This window comes from Zea mays, chromosome 8 (genome assembly GCF_902167145.1).
Source record: "Zea mays cultivar B73 chromosome 8, Zm-B73-REFERENCE-NAM-5.0, whole genome shotgun sequence".
In the NCBI taxonomy this organism is placed as follows: domain Eukaryota; kingdom Viridiplantae; phylum Streptophyta; class Magnoliopsida; order Poales; family Poaceae; genus Zea; species Zea mays.
This window is the reverse complement of record NC_050103.1, coordinates 79,771,683-79,787,832: the sequence shown is the minus strand read 5'-3', so window position 1 is coordinate 79,787,832 and position 16,150 is coordinate 79,771,683. Positions and strand designations below refer to the sequence as shown.

General features: G+C 47.0%; 1 protein-coding gene across 25 annotated transcripts in view; it reads left to right on the top strand.

Annotated features, from left to right (window-relative positions):
- The window catches only part of LOC103637041 (chromatin modification-related protein EAF1 B), a 53,101-nt gene extending 40,025 nt beyond the window's left edge, over window positions 1–13,076 (top strand). For 9 of the 25 annotated variants that reach the window (XR_002264701.3, XR_002264699.3, XR_002264698.3 and 6 more), the window contains 9 exons: window positions 110–145; window positions 223–303; window positions 2,269–2,406; window positions 2,651–2,767; window positions 9,005–9,105; window positions 9,267–9,428; window positions 9,511–9,910; window positions 10,568–11,899; window positions 12,704–13,076. Coding sequence is in view for 10 of the 25 variants with exons in the window: in XM_035961725.1 (XP_035817618.1) it covers window positions 110–145; window positions 223–303; window positions 2,269–2,406; window positions 2,651–2,767; window positions 9,005–9,105; window positions 9,267–9,428; window positions 9,511–9,910; window positions 10,568–11,713 (2,181 nt within the window). In the remaining 15 variants the exon portion in view is untranslated. Of the gene's footprint in view, window positions 1–109; window positions 146–222; window positions 304–2,268; window positions 2,407–2,650; window positions 2,768–9,004; window positions 9,106–9,266; window positions 9,429–9,510; window positions 9,911–10,567 lie in introns of all 25 variants that reach the window. The other 16 variants (XM_035961725.1, XM_020543416.3, XM_035961724.1 and 13 more) reach the window with 5 other exon arrangements.
- The last annotated feature ends 3,074 nt before the right edge of the window (window positions 13,077–16,150 follow it).

Here is a 16,150-nt window from a genome sequence, read left to right as displayed (position 1 = left end):
TGTTTGGGCACCACATGCTTCACAAGTAGAATCTTCTTTCCGATAATTTTTTCTCACAAGAAGGTAATCTTTCCCATAATTTGCTATGAAACTGTTTTGTGCTTTGCAGATGACTTCTGGTGGATGGTCAAACTTCGAGGATCAGGTTCTTTTGGGTTTGAAGTTATATATTTATTTTTGAGTATGATTTGTGGTGATAGCTAAATATCTTGAATATTTCAGGCACTTGTTGTCCTTGTCCATGATATGGGTCAAAACTGGGAACTAGTTAGTGACGCAATCAACAACATCGTGCAGTTCAAGGTATTTTACTGTGATAATCAGGCCTTTTTTCTATGTAACATGCTTTGTCATGTCACTAAACATGCAGTGTGCTCGCTTTTTTTACTTACAATACCTACGTTCAACATGTTTTCTGGTTGTGTAGCACTTAGTGTGTGTGTGTGTGTTCCTATTATCCATGTATGTGTAGTTTGGCTGACACCACTATTGGGCTGCCGACCCATTAGGGTCAGGGTTCTGTGTCTTGTATCCATCCTCTATGCAATACAAGTCTTCACATTCATGGTATCAGCTAGGTTTTCCTCTTCTCCAAGCTAGCATTCACCACCCTTGTTCTCCTACCTCCAGCTGCTCGTGCACCGTCGTCCCCGGGAGGCTCGTCCTTCCGTCTTGGGTGCAGCAACCATCCCAACCGTCGGGACCTCCCACCCCCTCCTCTCCGGCGGCCTACATCCTCGCTGCTAGCACACGCGCGCGGCCGCCCCTGCCCCCCTCCGAGCGTCCATGGCGCACCGCTGCTCCTGGCGCGCCCCTCCCCTGCTAGGTCACGCCACCACCCCTGGCCGCGCTCCCCGCTGTTGGCGCCCGGATCCACGCCGCCACTGCCATCCGGTCGCGGATCTACGCCGCTGTCGCCTAGCACACACCGCCGGAGCTCCGCCCTGTGTGTCGCCTGGATCTACGCGCGCAAGTCGGTGCGCCCGCCGGCGAGTCCATCTGGAGCTCCTCTGGGCCACCGGCTCTCCCTTCGACCATCGACCCGCTCGCGGCCACTAGGCTCGTGACAGCGCCGCTCCCTAGGGTGGCCCCCCCATGCTCGTGTGCCTGCCATCGGTGGCGCCGCGACCCTTCTCCCCTTCGTCGGCACAACCCCCCTCTCTTGTGCGGCCAGCCTCTCCGGCCGCCTGCTCCACCGCCGCCGCGCCTCCTTGCGCTGCTAGCCGCCTGATCCACCGCCGCCAACCGGTCAGCAGGCCGCTCCCTTCCTCTCCGTGGCGCTGCCGTCGCCGGGCCTACTGCAGCCTCCCCCTTCAACCTTCTCCCATCGGCGTCAAACCCCTTGCCAAGCCTGGCACAGGCCCCTGCCCGGCTGGATCCGACCTGTCGCCCACCCCTTCTTCGCCGCCGCCACAACTGTATCCGTCGCTGTCGCGGCTTTCCCGGTCGGATCCATCGCTTTGGGTGGATTGCTGTTTTCATGGTTGGATTTGTTGCTGCCGTGGCCTTCCCGGTCGGATCCGCCGTTACCCCTTCTACTGTGCCGCGGGCGCGACCACCCTGACCGTCGCAGACGCACGATATCGCCGGCCTCCCTAGCGGGGCTCCCCGACGACTGGAAGAGAAGCAAGAAGGTCCACGATGTTGCTGCTCTTCTTTTGTTATGTCTCTCCGCCGATAGTTGACGCTCGAACGTCGACCCTTCGAAGAACGAGGCCACTGCTGCGTGTCTCCTGACCACGGCCACCTCGACTTTGGCTACCTTGGCATCCAGGAGCTATCATCTACATGGAGTGCACACCGGTCTCTACTCCAGCCGTAACACTCACACCCTCACGACGTCGCGACTGCGGGGGGATTTCAACCCGTCAGCTCCTACCTTTGGCTTCTGTTCCAATCTCATCGTTTGTGGTGCTCCCGTTGCGACTGCGGGGTATGTTATAGTGTGTGTCTTTATTGTCCATGTATGTGTAGTTGGGCTGGCACCACTATTGGGCTTCCGACCCATTAGGGTTAGGGTTCTGTGTCTATATATTTGTATCCATCTTCTATGCAATACAACTAGTCTTCACATTCTTACACTTAGTATGTTTGTTTCCATTATGTGCTTATGTGTCTGCCTTGTTTGCAGTAGGTTAGTTGCTACTTTTATCCGTATATTCTCTAATGTTTTTGTAGCATTATTTTTTGTCATAATAATTTGATCACCATTTGTTTTATTCACCAAATTGAATCTTGGGCTTTTTTGTATTTTTTCTCTATCTGCAGTGTGTACATAGGCAGCCTAAAGAGTGCAAGGAGCGCCACAAGGTTCTTTTGGATAGAAGCTCTGGTGATGGTGCTGACAGTGCAGAAGACTCTGGTTCATCTCAGCATTACCATAATACATTGCCGGGCATTCCAAAGGCATGTTCTTCCGCCATCTTGTTTTGTGGGTACTCTTTACTGCCTGCCATGTATGTGGGATGCAACTCAAACAGATATAACATTGAACCTTTGATTTTTAGCTCCTGCCATGCTTTTCTTAAAATTGAGTCTGCTTTTATCAACACCATTATAATGTCTGAGATTTATTTGGAGGTGCGCATTACAGAGTACATACTCTTGAGTCTCTTAACATTCTTAACGTGGGTATTTGTATGTTCATCAGGGTAGCGCAAGGCAATTATTTGAGCGACTTCAAGGACCATTTGACGAAGAGAATCTCAAGGCACATTTTGAAAAAATTATACTACTCATGCAACAAGTGCATGCCAGACGTAGACAGGTTATTATTTTCTCTTATCTTTCTAAATATGTTTTTGATGGCGGATTGGTAAATTGCGCTGCACATTTGTTTTTATTATTGTAAGAGAAGGGAAAATGGAATATTCCTTAATGATAATCTGTGTACAATATATATAAGGTCTCCCCTAACCCTAATAGGCCTATACATGGGTTGGGTTGTAGGCCCATTATACACACACAAGAGCAGAGTAATAAGTAGTCTAACACCCTCTGTAATCGATACTCTAGCAACGACAGATGTTGATACTTGATCGAAACTCCAAGAACACCAAGTACAGAAGGCCCTTGGTGAAGATTTTAGCAAATTACAAGGTCATCGGGATTTGTCGGACACGAACGTCACCGACAACAACACACTCACGGTCGAAGTGAAGATCGATTGTAACACCCCGTCCAATCCCTGGACCGGCGGTACTTACTCCTGGTAGCTCACTAGGATCATATATTGTTCCCACAGACCAACACGAGTCTTTTGTGCGCACTTTGTCCTCACTCTTGCGCACCTGAGAAAACTTCCCGGTCGGTCACCCATCCTAAATTGCTCCAAGTCAAGCACGCTTAACTTGGAGGTTCTTTCGAGATAGGCTTCTGAAAAAGAAGATGCACCTTGTTGGTATGGTTACTCTATTAATTCTATTAAGCCTTGGTCAGGATATTTCCATCCTAGGGGCCAGGATATCACATCGATCTCGACATGCTTCATGCGTTGGTGTTGGAAAGAGTTGACGGAGAGATGGATGTCGCTGATGTTATAGCAGTAGACAAGCGTGCTCCTGGTGAGGAGGGCTATGGAGTTCCTGGAGAAGCTCGCCTTCGCCATGCATGAAGCAATGGAGCGAGAGACTACAAGATGTCGTTTGGAGGACCAGGAGACATGGTTGCCCCCTAGGAACACCACATAGCGTGATGTGGACTGACTGGTGTCCGGGCACCTGGCCTAGTCAGCGTCAGTGTAGACAACCAGCTTGTAACACCCCGTCCAATCCCTGGACCGACGGTACTTACTCCTGGCAGCTCTCTAGGATCATATATTGTCCCCACAGACCAACACGAGCCTTTTGTGCGCACCCGAGAAAACTTCCCGGTCTGTCACCCATCTCAAATTGCTCCAAGCCAAGCACGTTTAACTTGGAGGTTCTTTCGAGTTAGGCTTCCGAAAAAGAAGATGCATCTTGTTGATATGAGTACTCTATTAATTCTATTAAGCCTTGGGCCAGGATATCCCATCCACCGGGGCCAGGATATCACACTGCTCGTGTGTGGAGGAGCGCCAAAGAAGAAGCTTGTAGTCGACAGTATCCCGAAGATACCGGGGTATCCTCTTGACAGTCAAACCTACTGACCCGCATACACAATGTCGGGGCGGGTGAAGGTGAGGTACTAAAGAGCACCGTCAAGGCTCCAGTAGGCAGTGGGCTCACTTAGTGGAGGCCCATCGCTGGAGACCTTGGCATGCGTGCCCATTGGAGTCGCATAGGGCTTGCAGTCTAGCATGCTAGCTTGCTCCAAGATATCCAAGGTGTACTGACGGTGTTGAAGAAACAAGCCATCCAGGCGTGGCTGAACAACAATATCTAAAAATGACGAAGAGGATCTAGATCCTTCATCGCAAACTCATGTTGAAGAGCCCTGATAATCTGATGAAGGAGGTCGAAGGAGGCAGTGAGCATAATGTCATCAACGTACAGGAGGTACACAGTGTCACTGCCGCGCCGACAGATGAATATAGAGGTGTCAGACTTGACTTTAGCAAATCCCAGCGAGATTAGATAATTGGCAAACCTGTTGTACCACGCTCTAGGGGCTCGCTTCAAACCATAAAGAGACATGTTGAGCTTGTAGACCATATCAGGATGAGTAGGGTCAATAAACCCAACAGGTTGGCTGCAATATACTGTCTCGGCAAGTACCATGGAGGAACACGTTCTTGATGTCCAGCTGATGGACTGGCCAAGATGAGAGAGCCAGCGTGAGAACAACACGGACGGTAGCAGGCTTCACCACTAGGATGAAAGTCTCATCACAGTCAATCCTAGGGCGCTGAGTGAATCCCTAGAGAATTTAGCGAGCCTTTTACGGATTCAGAGAACCATTGGCTTTCCGCTTATGCATCCAGACCCACTTGCCAGTCACCACATGCTGCCAGGAGGATGTGGCACCAAGTCCCTGGTGTGGTTGGTAAGTAGTGTCTCATACTCTTCCTCCATAACACGACGATAATGAGGATCAACGAGGGCACGATGAACGAAAGACGACATGGGTGAGATAGTCGAAGAGGACGACAGAGAGGACGGGGCGATCGACAGGGCGAAGAACCCCAGCGGCCCAACGTGTCACCATGGGGTGCACGTGATGGGTGTGGCGATGGAGATGAGGGGGTGGTACACCATCAGCTTAGTTCGGGAGTAGGGTGGGGTACCCTCCCGTGTGCGTCGCCGATAGACTTGTACAGGGTCGGTGTAGCGAGGAGCGGACCACCAACCTTGATCATTGTCACACTGGACAACCTTGATAGTGTGACCCAAGCGTGTGGAAACCCAAGCGAAGAAGTGCAAAGTTGGAAACGTGTCAGATTTCAAACGCAAGGGAAAAGTCCATGAATAATGAGAGTAATCATCAAGAACCACAAGATAATACTTATAACCAGAGACACTGATACCATGGGATGGCCACAAATCATAGTGTATGAGATAAAAAATATGCACAACCTGAGAAGAGAAGCTAGAGATGGGAAGTCGAACATACAAACCTAGCTGACAGGCGTGGTATAGATGCTTAGATGTGCCCCTAGTTAAGAGATGACCGAAGTACTACACAACTTGGACAAAACATCAGGACTAGGGTGACCAAGACGCCGATGCCAAATGCTAGATGTAGTGGAAGCAGTCAGGCATGTGGTTGCGACAGTGAAGGTGAGGGTGGTGATGTACTGATGTAGCGGAAGCAAGAGGTGGTTGAGTGGGTGCATGCAGCTGCATGGTGTACAGGCGAGGAGGCGCTAGATGGTAAGATCTTTCACGGACAAGCCAAAAGAATCAAACTTAATGGAGCAAGAGTTATTAGTCGTGTTGGGGGGCACAAGAACATTGCGGAGATGAAAAGGCCCGGGGAGAACCGAATCACCTACAGAGGTGTCTAGGAGAATAGTCCTGTTGCCGACAGCGTTAGAAGAAGGGTGACATGGGAGAGGTGGGTAGAACAAAGAGACTATGCCAACATTTAGAGTGGTGTGGCAGGCGGAAGCCGAAGTCAGCCACCTAGTCAGTGACAATGGATGGAGTCAGAGTCATCATGCTAAATAATTTAGCAAGGGATTGTTGCTCCCACTCACCAGATCATAGGGTCAGGCGGGACCGAGTGGGGTGGCAGGTGTAGGAGCAGTGGTTAAGGGGACGATGAGGGGTGTGGGCGAGGGGGTACCTAGTCCAGGCATCATCAGGTGAGCCGACTAGGGGCTGTTCAGTGCCCGCAGAGGTCCACTCGCAATCGGACCAGACCACATAGAGATGCGGCCGATCCACGGGTTTTAGGAAGAGCGCTAGGGAGCGTCCCCCTTGCCACCGCCATCACTAGCATGACTGGTGGTGACCACCACCATTGGAACCCCCTCCACCAGAAGGAGCACCTCCCACCCCCATAGATGGAGTAGGAGGCCATAGTGCTGGACGCTGGGAGGGCAAGGGCAGTGGAAGTCATGCGAGAGGGCTGCCCTCTAGAGGCGAAGCTATAGAGGACAGGCGCAGGAGTACTCCCTTGGCGATCTCAAGTATAAGATCGTTGTGGACCCGATGGAAGGAGAAGGGGACCGAGCAAATGATCTAGGTTCAGAGGTGGTCGCAGCGCTCGTTGAGGCCCCAAAGACAGTTGAGGATGAGCATACGATCGAAGGTGCGCTTGCCGATGTCATGGCCGGAGTCGACCATACCCTTCATCTTACGACAATACTTAGTGATAGAGAGATCACAATGGACAAAGGTATGGAAGACAACGTCGAGGTGGAGAGCATGACCCTCGTGATTCCCGAGTGCCTCTTGATGGCAACCTAGATATGGCGAGTCGTGCCCCACACGATCGTATCGAGGATTCAAGAGAGAAGCACATTGGCCATCCGACATCAAGACAAGTAAGCAAGGGATGCCATGGCGGTGAGGACATGATCGTTGAGAGTGCAGCGTGAGGTGAACGAGGTCACGCCAGCGGGCGTAGGAGGAAGTCGGGTCGAGGACGACGGGAACCAAGGACCAGATGTTTTGGACACCAGTCGCTTGAGCGTGAAGGTTGATGACAATGGTAGCCTCATACGCTGACGAGGGAGTGGTAGGGGTGACCAGCTGGTACTCTAGAGCCAAGTCAATGATGGCAGGATCACCCAGGTGGCGCTCAACCTTTGCAAGATGACGAGCGAGGGCGTCGACGGTAGCTCGCTCCTGCTCCTAGATGTGAATTGATGCACACTCCCAACCCACGTCGCAGCGATCATGGACTTAGCAGCAACGAGTGCAATAGCCAGGGTGGAATGGGTGACGACAACGACAACGGAGGGACCAGAGAGGCAAAGACAACGACATGGGGGTGGCCGTAGCAGGGGTGACCATGGAACGAGTGGAGGGAGCACGGCGGGATCTAGGACGTCGGCTAGAGGGAGCAGAGCAGGGACGGCGAGTGCAGGCGCGCCAGTAAAGGGGGCTGGGGCGGGCGTAGTAGCTCGCATGTCGGCCAGGGGAACAGGGACAGGCGGGAGCCGAAGGCCCGACTAGAGGGGAGTGTGCTTGTCTTGGCCATGGTGGTAGGGGTCGGTGCAAGGTCGAGCCCGCCAGCCAGGGGCGTAGGAGTGGGCGCATCAGCTAGGGGGGCTAGCGCAGGCGCATAGGCCAGAGCTAGCCCGTCGGCCATGGGGTGGCATCGAGCCTGCCAGTGAAAGGGATGGGGGCGGGCGCGCCAGCGACGAGAAGGCGGTGGTAGAAGTGTACATTTGGGCCGGGCCTGATGGGTTCACGAAGCACGGGAAAAAAGCACGGCCCAAGCACGACACATCACGAAATAATTTCGGGCTGGCCCAATGCATCGGGCCGTGCTTGGACCGAGGTCCCGGCCCATGGGTGGGCATGAGCCCGACCTGTTTATGCAAACACGAAAAGGCCCGTTTATAGACACAAAAAGGCTTGGGTCGGGTCGGGTGGGCTGGCCCGAATGTACACCTATAGGCGGCGAGGCTGGGCACGGCCAAGGGAGCAGAGCCGAGGCCGTCAGGCTGGGGACAGGGGCGGGCGCGCCTGCGCCATAGAAAGGGGTGGGGCGGGGCACAGCTAGGTAGTGGGCCAGGGAGCAGGCCGCCGGCGACAGGGGTGCACGCACTAGGGGCGCCAACCATGGTGGCTGCCTAGGAAAACTAGTCTGATGCCTTCTAATAGAAGGGAAAATGGAGTATTCCTTGTTGATAATCTGTGTACAATATATATAGGGTCTCCTCTAACCCTGATAGGACTATACATGGGCTGGGCTGTAGGCCCATTATACACACACAAGAGCAGAGTAATAAACAGTCTAACAATTATAGTTCACTCGCAAAAGTTTAGGATTTTTGGGGGTGAAATTGAGTACTTATTATAGAAGCTATGCATGTCGATGTAACTTGGTGTTTCAGTATGGGAGTTCTTAACACACGGTTAATTTCACAAAGTTAAAACTTTTGTGACATTGTAACAAGGAACTATCACTGGGACTAGGTCATTGTGCTCCTGTTGATGTTCTCCCCTTTGCGGAGTGGTGGAGGAAAGCCTATAATCAAGTACCGAAGGATAGAAAGAAAGGGCTTAATAGCGGGCTTGGTGTATTTGGTTTGTTAGACCCTATTTCTCTTCTCTATTATATGAAAGATGTGCAGCTGTCCTGCGCGTTCGAGAAAAAAAAACTTCAGAAGACTCTTCCATAAAACTACTAGCTTTAGCCTCTAGTAATAAAGAACTGCAACTAGTTACATAGAATCAATAGGGATTTCTGCTTGCTGTAGCGATCAAACACAGTTTTACATGTGCCCACTTGGGGCACAAGAAAATTAAATGCAAATTTCAAGGAAGTCTGGATAGGCAATATGGGAGAGAACTTCAGTCACAGCTTCAGTCTTCCTCTTTTTCTGATACTGTATTTTTTACATCTCGCTGCTAATAATTTTAACTGCATTCTACTATATCTTATGGTTATGCCTTTTATCATGAAGGGTAATCGCCAGGAGCTCAAGCCAATCATGCAGCCACATAGTTCCCATGTTATCACACTTTCACAAGCATGTCCGAACAACATTTCTGGGTGCACTTTGACGTACGTAATTGCCAACTTGAACTACTGCTTTGAATTTCATTTTTGTGGACATATCTGAAATATGTCACCATTGTGTGCTATATATGTAGTTTCTTTTACAACTCCAGACCCATTAACCAACATCTAAATGCCGTCTTTATATTTTGTCTAAACTTAAACAGGCCCCTTGATCTCTGTGATGTAACAAACGAGATAACACTGCCGAACCATCAGGGTTCTGTTGGTCCTTCTACTCCTTCAAATCTGAATTCCAGGTTACCAGGGTCTCCTGCTATGGTTTTGGGCAACAATTCACCGTTCCCTTCAACATTGAGTAGTCCTAGGTAAATGATCAATACCTAGATGTGTTAAATGGACTATGTTATAGAGTTCGTAATGTTGTTCTCCATGCCATTTCTGGTATAGGGATGCTCAGAAATATGGTGTTCCCAGACCTATCTCTTTACAGGGTGATGAGCAACCAAAGATTCAGTATAATCAGATGGTCAATGACAGAAATCTTCATGAACCTGGAGTTTCTGCTCCTGGAACTACTCCTTCCGGGGTTGATTGTGGTCCAGGTGCCCTCATGATGCCATCTGCCCCTGCTATGGGAACAGTGGCAGGACTAAATCGAGGTATGCCTGGTGCCAAGCCAGGCTTTCCAAGGATTAGTTCACCAGTAATGTTAAATGCTGTTCCATCTGGAAATCTGTTTCCCAACAGTGGGCAAGGTGTGCTCAACACAGTAAATGTCCATCCTGGAGCCATATCTGGTCCTGGCAATTCAATCTTGAGGCCACATGATCCTATGCAAACATTTCGTGTGAGTTGCTATTTACATTTCATATGCTTATAAATTGCCTGAAATGCATGAAACTGCTGAATGGTGATACTTCTAACCACTCTCTCCACCATCTCTGCCACACCTTGCTGTTTTATGCTCAACTTGAACGCGTCTTGCTATTTATTACTGCACAAAGTCAACTAACTGTACTTATGTAAACCAAAAAAGGTGCTTAGACCTTTCTAGTATTTTCGAGGATTTTTTTTTTGCCAAGATAAAAAGTATCCATCGCTGATTCAAAAGTGGTTTACACGCTACTCCTCTGTTCCAACTATGTAGATAGTGTATATTTAGCTATGTCGCATAATCTATGAATCTAGAAAATCTAAAATCACTTGCAATTTACTGCCTTTCTTTTGTTATAGAATTGCTGTTTAATTTCTGTTTCAGATGTTTATTGTCTGTTTCATTTGATTGGTGTTCTGTATACTCTTGCTTGTATTACCTGCTGAAATTTGAAAAAAATATTCACGTACTCTGTAATGCCATCATAGCTAGGGAGGGATTACTTGTCTGTTGTACAAGTTGAATTCAATGGTGGTTCAACACTTGCATCAAGCGTTTAATAACTACGCTTATAGAGGTGTGTTTTTAACGAAAATTTGGTGTCATTGCTGATAGTAAATTTTCTTGTAGCCTGGTCAGGGTATGGAAGAGCATAGGCAGATGTCGGAGTTTGACATGCCGGTTTCACAGGGAAGCGGCCAAGCCACTATCCAGTTTAGCAGCATGAATTCATCTTTCTCGAGTCCACCTGTTCAGCAACCCCAACGGCCACATCAGATGTCACAATCGTTACACATGTTTGGGAATCCACACCATTCTCAGATCCAGGGAACTAGTTCAAGCTCACAACAGCAGGCATATGCTGTGCACTTGGCTAAAGAAAGACAAATGCAACAGCATATGGCACCTCAACAGCATAGTGATCTTTCTGGAGCAAGTGCAGTACCCAATGTGCAGAGTAATACTCAAACATTGCAGCAGGGCCAAACCTCATCTGCCAATTCAGCCCCTTGTTCAAAATCACAGCATCAGCGACAGCAAGCGGCACAAAATCTGCCGGATAGCTCTTCATCTCCCAACCAACCTGCCACTTTTACACAACAGAAGCAGAAGAAACAACAGGAACAACAGCAGTCTAGACAAAATGAGCCACAAAGGAACCGTGGCAGTCAACAAGCTAAGCTTATGAAGAGTTTAGGACGAGGAAACATGATGGCCCAGACTCCTCCAATTGACTGCACACCAACCAATGCTGCTTCTACTCCATCAAAAAACCATGTGTCTGAAAAACTGGTGCAACATGGCCAAGGACATTTCCCTGCCAATACAACACCAGTACCGTCAATGCCTCAACCTAGGCTAGTCACTTCGTTGCCTCAGTCACCAACGAAGGTGGCAGACATTGGTAACCAAGGTTTAAAAAAGGGTGGTTCTTTGAGTCAGGCCATGTTAGCTTTGCAACAACCTCCACATGGTTCTAAATCGACATTGACCACTCAGCTGCAGCAGCGGCAGGTCAATCCGCCACAGAACAACAATGGGAGAGCAGTGGTGCAACAGAACCGCCAAATGAACTCTGACTGTAGGACAGACTTGCACGTCGGTCAGGTCCGTCACAATCAGATGGTTCCAACATCCATGCCACAGAGTGCAGATTCGTGTAGCCCTGTACTGTCATCTGTAAACCAGCAGAAGCGTGAGCCATCGCTCAATCAGACTTCAGTTACCTCGCCGTCTAACCTGCTTAGGTCTCCTAAAGATACTTCTTTTGGGTAGCCAAGACATGCTACAAAGGCAAGTTTTCAGGTGGCTTCCCTATACAGGCTCATGGTGTTGGTGACCAGTGGAACCAACATGGCAGAGAGCAATTGCAGTCTCAGCATCAGCAGAGACAACCGGTTGTTCAAGGCAGTGCATATGCTCCTTCAAATTCTGGGCCTGGCTGATCATTAATTATTTCAGGTTTGTAGGTTTGAGATAGCGAGCTTTCTTTCCATTGTAAAGTTACTGTGCAGGTACGTGATTTGCATTATTTCAGGTTTTAATGTGAGCTAGATTAGGTAATTTAATTGTTCGTGTTTAATCTTACCTGAAGTGGGGATAGGTTGCAGTCTAGTAGAATGTAGAAACACTGCTTCCACTTCTTTAGCGGGCACTGCACTTGTGTCTGTCGCTTCTGCGTGGGACGAGCACGCTGCCATCTCTTACGCGAGTCCAAGAGGTGGTCTCTGCACACCTGATATGTTCCTTTTGTATCCTCGTAGATCATAGTATATGTGTTTGTACAAGTTAAAACAACTCCCGCCCATGAATGAATTGGTACTCTATCTATCCGTTTGGTTACCTGCATCATGTAGTTCTGAGCTACCGTTTGTGTTGACTTTATTTGAGATTCTGTTTGGTTGATTGTATGTTCGAGATGTATATCGTATGAGTAGATGCAAAATAAGTGATTTTGGTTGCATACGTTTAAAATGTAATTATGCAGCCGGCCATGATATATTGAGTTAAGGTTCCAAAATGTATTGGGTGTCATGCAATGCTCCAGCACGTTTGCTAGTTTATTTGACTCGGTTCTTCATGTAGAGTAGCATCTTCGGAGTTTTTAATAAAATGTTTTAGCAAGAAAAGGCACTAATTGTAGTTTTGTAATAATTTGTGTTAAGTTTGAGTAGTTAGGAAAAGCAACATTTTAATGGCTCCGGCTCCTCTTGATGGTTCCTGCTCCGTGTTAATTGCAGGAGTCATTTTTTCTTTTCCTTGCAGGATTCGTTTTTCTTATTCAAGTGACAGTTTGACAAAGTTCATTAAGAGCCAGAGTCGGATGAGGGACTGTATGGCTGCATGGATGCATGGACCAGGATGGCCCATGAGACCAGGCCAGGCGAAGCCATATTTTTTAGGGTCCTTTGTTTCATTGGGGCCCTAGATTAGCCTGATTTACCCGTTTGATCTATGGATTTACCTCCCGTATCGAGGTCGAGATGCACATTAGTTTCCATGAGTGTCTTGATCGGCTTGACATCCTTCATCCCAAACTTGATGAGTATGTCTTGAATGTATTTCGTTTGACTGATGAAAGTGCCCTTTTGAAGTTGCTTTACTTGAAATCCTAAGAAATACTTCAACTCCTCTATCATAGACATCTCGAATTTTTGACTCATAATCATACTAAACTCTTCACATGTAGATTTGTTAGTATACCTAAATATGATATCATAAACATAAATTCGGCATACAAACAAATTATTTCCAATTGTTTTAGTAAAGAGTGTAGGATCGGTTTTTTCGACTTTAAAAGCCATTAGCGATAAGAAAATCTCTTAGGTCCCGTTTGTTTCCTTTCATTTTGAGGAATTGGAATCTTACTAATGGAATAGGCTATTTTTTTAGAATGTGACATTCCACCACTTTCCAAAGTTATCATATTAGCCTATCTCAAATTCATGGGGTGAGAGATGGAAATTGATTCTATAGATTTATATACTATTTTTCCGATGCACAACTTATAGCACACTTTTCTACTTACTTCGATATAACATAAATATAGTATATAACTATCTCTTTCATATGATTTAGGATAATATTCAAATATATTACATATATAAATATATAAACTTAATTAGTTTTATCTAAATTATAATTATTAAAATGGAATTCAATTCCAACGAAACAAACGGGCCCTTAGGCATTCATACCATGCTCTTAGGGCTTGCTTGAGCCCATAAAACGACTTAGAGAGTTTATAGACATGGTTAGGGTACTCACTATCTTCAAAGCCGAGAGGTTGCTCAACATAAACCTCCTCCTTGATTGGTCCGTTGAGAAAGGCACTCTTCACATCCATTTGATAAAACTTGAAGCCATGGTAAGTAGCATAGGCAAGTAATATACGAATTGACTGAAGCCTAGCTACGGGTGCATAGGTTTCACCGAAATCCAAACCTTCGACTTGTGAATAACCCTTGGCCACAAGTCGGGCTTTGTTCCTTGTTACCACACTATGCTCATCCTGTTTGTTGCGGAAGACCCACTTGGTTCCTACAACATTTTGGTTAGAACGTGGAACTAAATGTCATACCTCATTCCTCGTGAAGTTGTTGAGCTCCTCTTGCATCGCCAACACCCAATCCGAATCCCTTAATGCGTCTTTCACCCTGTATGGCTCAATAGAAGACACAAAAGAGTAATGTTCACAAAAATGAGCATCACGAGATTGAGTGGTTACCCCCTTATGAATATCGCCTAGGATGGAGTTCACGGGGTGATCTCGTTGTATTGCTTGGTGGACTCTTGGGTGTGGCGGTCTTGGACCCTCATCATCTTTCTTGTCTTGATCATTGGCATCTCCCCCTTGATCGTTGTCCTCCTCTTGAGGTGGCCCATCTTCTTGATCTTCATTTTCATCCTCTTGAGCTTGATCCTCATCTCGGGTTGGTAGAGATGCTTGATTTGAAGATGATGGTTGATCTTGTGCATGTGGAGGCTCTTCGGATTCCTTAGGACGCACATCCCCAATGGACATGTTCCTTAGCGCGACACATGGAGCCTCTTCATCATCTAGCTCATCAAGATTAACTTGCTCTACTTGAGAGCCGCTAGTCTCATCAAACACAATGTCACAAGAAACTTTAACTAGTCCAGTGGACTTGTTAAAGACGCTATATGTCCTTGTGTTTGAATCATAACCAAGTAAAAAGCCTTCTACAGCCTTAGAAGCAAATTTTGATTTTCTACCTCTTTTAACAAGAATAAAGCATTTGCTACCAAAGACTTTAAAATATGAAACATTGGACTTTTTACCGGTTAGGAGTTCATACGATGTCTTCTTGAGGATTCGGTGAAGGTAGAGACGGTTGATGGCGTAGCAAGCGGTGTTGATTGCTTCCGCCCAAAATCGGTCTGAAGTCTTGTACTCATCAAGCATGGTCCTCGCATGTCATGTAAAGTTCTATTCTTCCTCTCCACTACACCATTTTGTTGTGGCGTGTAGGGAGAAGAGAACTCATGCTTGATGCCCTCGTCCTAAAGAAAGCCTTCAATTTGTGAGTTCTTAAACTCCGTCTCGTTGTCGCTTCTAATCATTTTGATCCTCAAGCTGAACTCATTTTGAGCCCGTCTCAAGAATCCCTTTAAGGTCTCTTGAGTTTGAGATTTATCCTGCAAAAAGGACACCCAAGTGAAGCGAGAATAATCATCCACAATAACTAGACAGTACTTACTCCCGCTGATGCTTATGTAAGCTATCGGGCCGAATAGGTCCATGTGGAGTAGCTCAAGTGACCTGTCAGTCGTCTTGATGTTCTTGTGTGAATGATGAATACCAACTTGCTTCTCTGCTTGACATGCGCTACAAATATTGTCTTTATCAAAATGAACATTTGTTAGTTCCAAAATGTGCTCTCCCTTTAGAAGCTTATGAAGATTCTTCATCCCAACGTGGGCTAGTCGGCGATGGCAGAGCCAACCCATGTTAGTCTTAGCAATTAAGCAAGTATCGAGTTCAGCTCTATTAAAATCAACTGAGTATAGCTGACCCTCTAATACTCCCTTAAAGGCTAATGAATCATCACTTCTTCTAAAGACAGTAACACCTATATCCGTAAAAAAACAATTGTAGCACATTTTGCATAATTGAGAAACTGAAAGCAAGTTAATAGTCTAAAGAATTTACAAGAAAAACATTGGAAATAAAATGGTCAGGTGATATAGCAATTTTACCAAGTCATTTGACCAAACCTTGATTTCCATCCCCGAATGTGATAGCTCTTTGGGGATCATCGTTTTTCTCATAGGAGGAGAACATCCTTTTCTCCCCTATCATGTGGTTTGTGCACCCGCTATCGATGATCCAACTTGAGCCCCCGGATGCATAAACCTACAAAACAAGTTTAGGCCTTGTTCTTAGGTACCCAAACGGTCTTGAGTCCTTTGACATTAGAAACAAGCACCTTGGGTAACCAAACACAAGTCTTTGACCCCTTGTGTTTTCCCCCAATATATTTGGCAACTACTTTTTCTGATTTATTAGTAAGCACATATGAAGCATCAAAAGTTTTAAATGAAACATTAGGTTCATTTGATGCAATAGGAGATTTCTTTTTAGTCAATTTAACATGAGTGGATTGCCTAAAACTAGATGCCTCACTCTTATACATAAAAGCATGATGAGAGCCAGAGTGAGACTTCATAGAGTGAATTCTCCTAATTTTG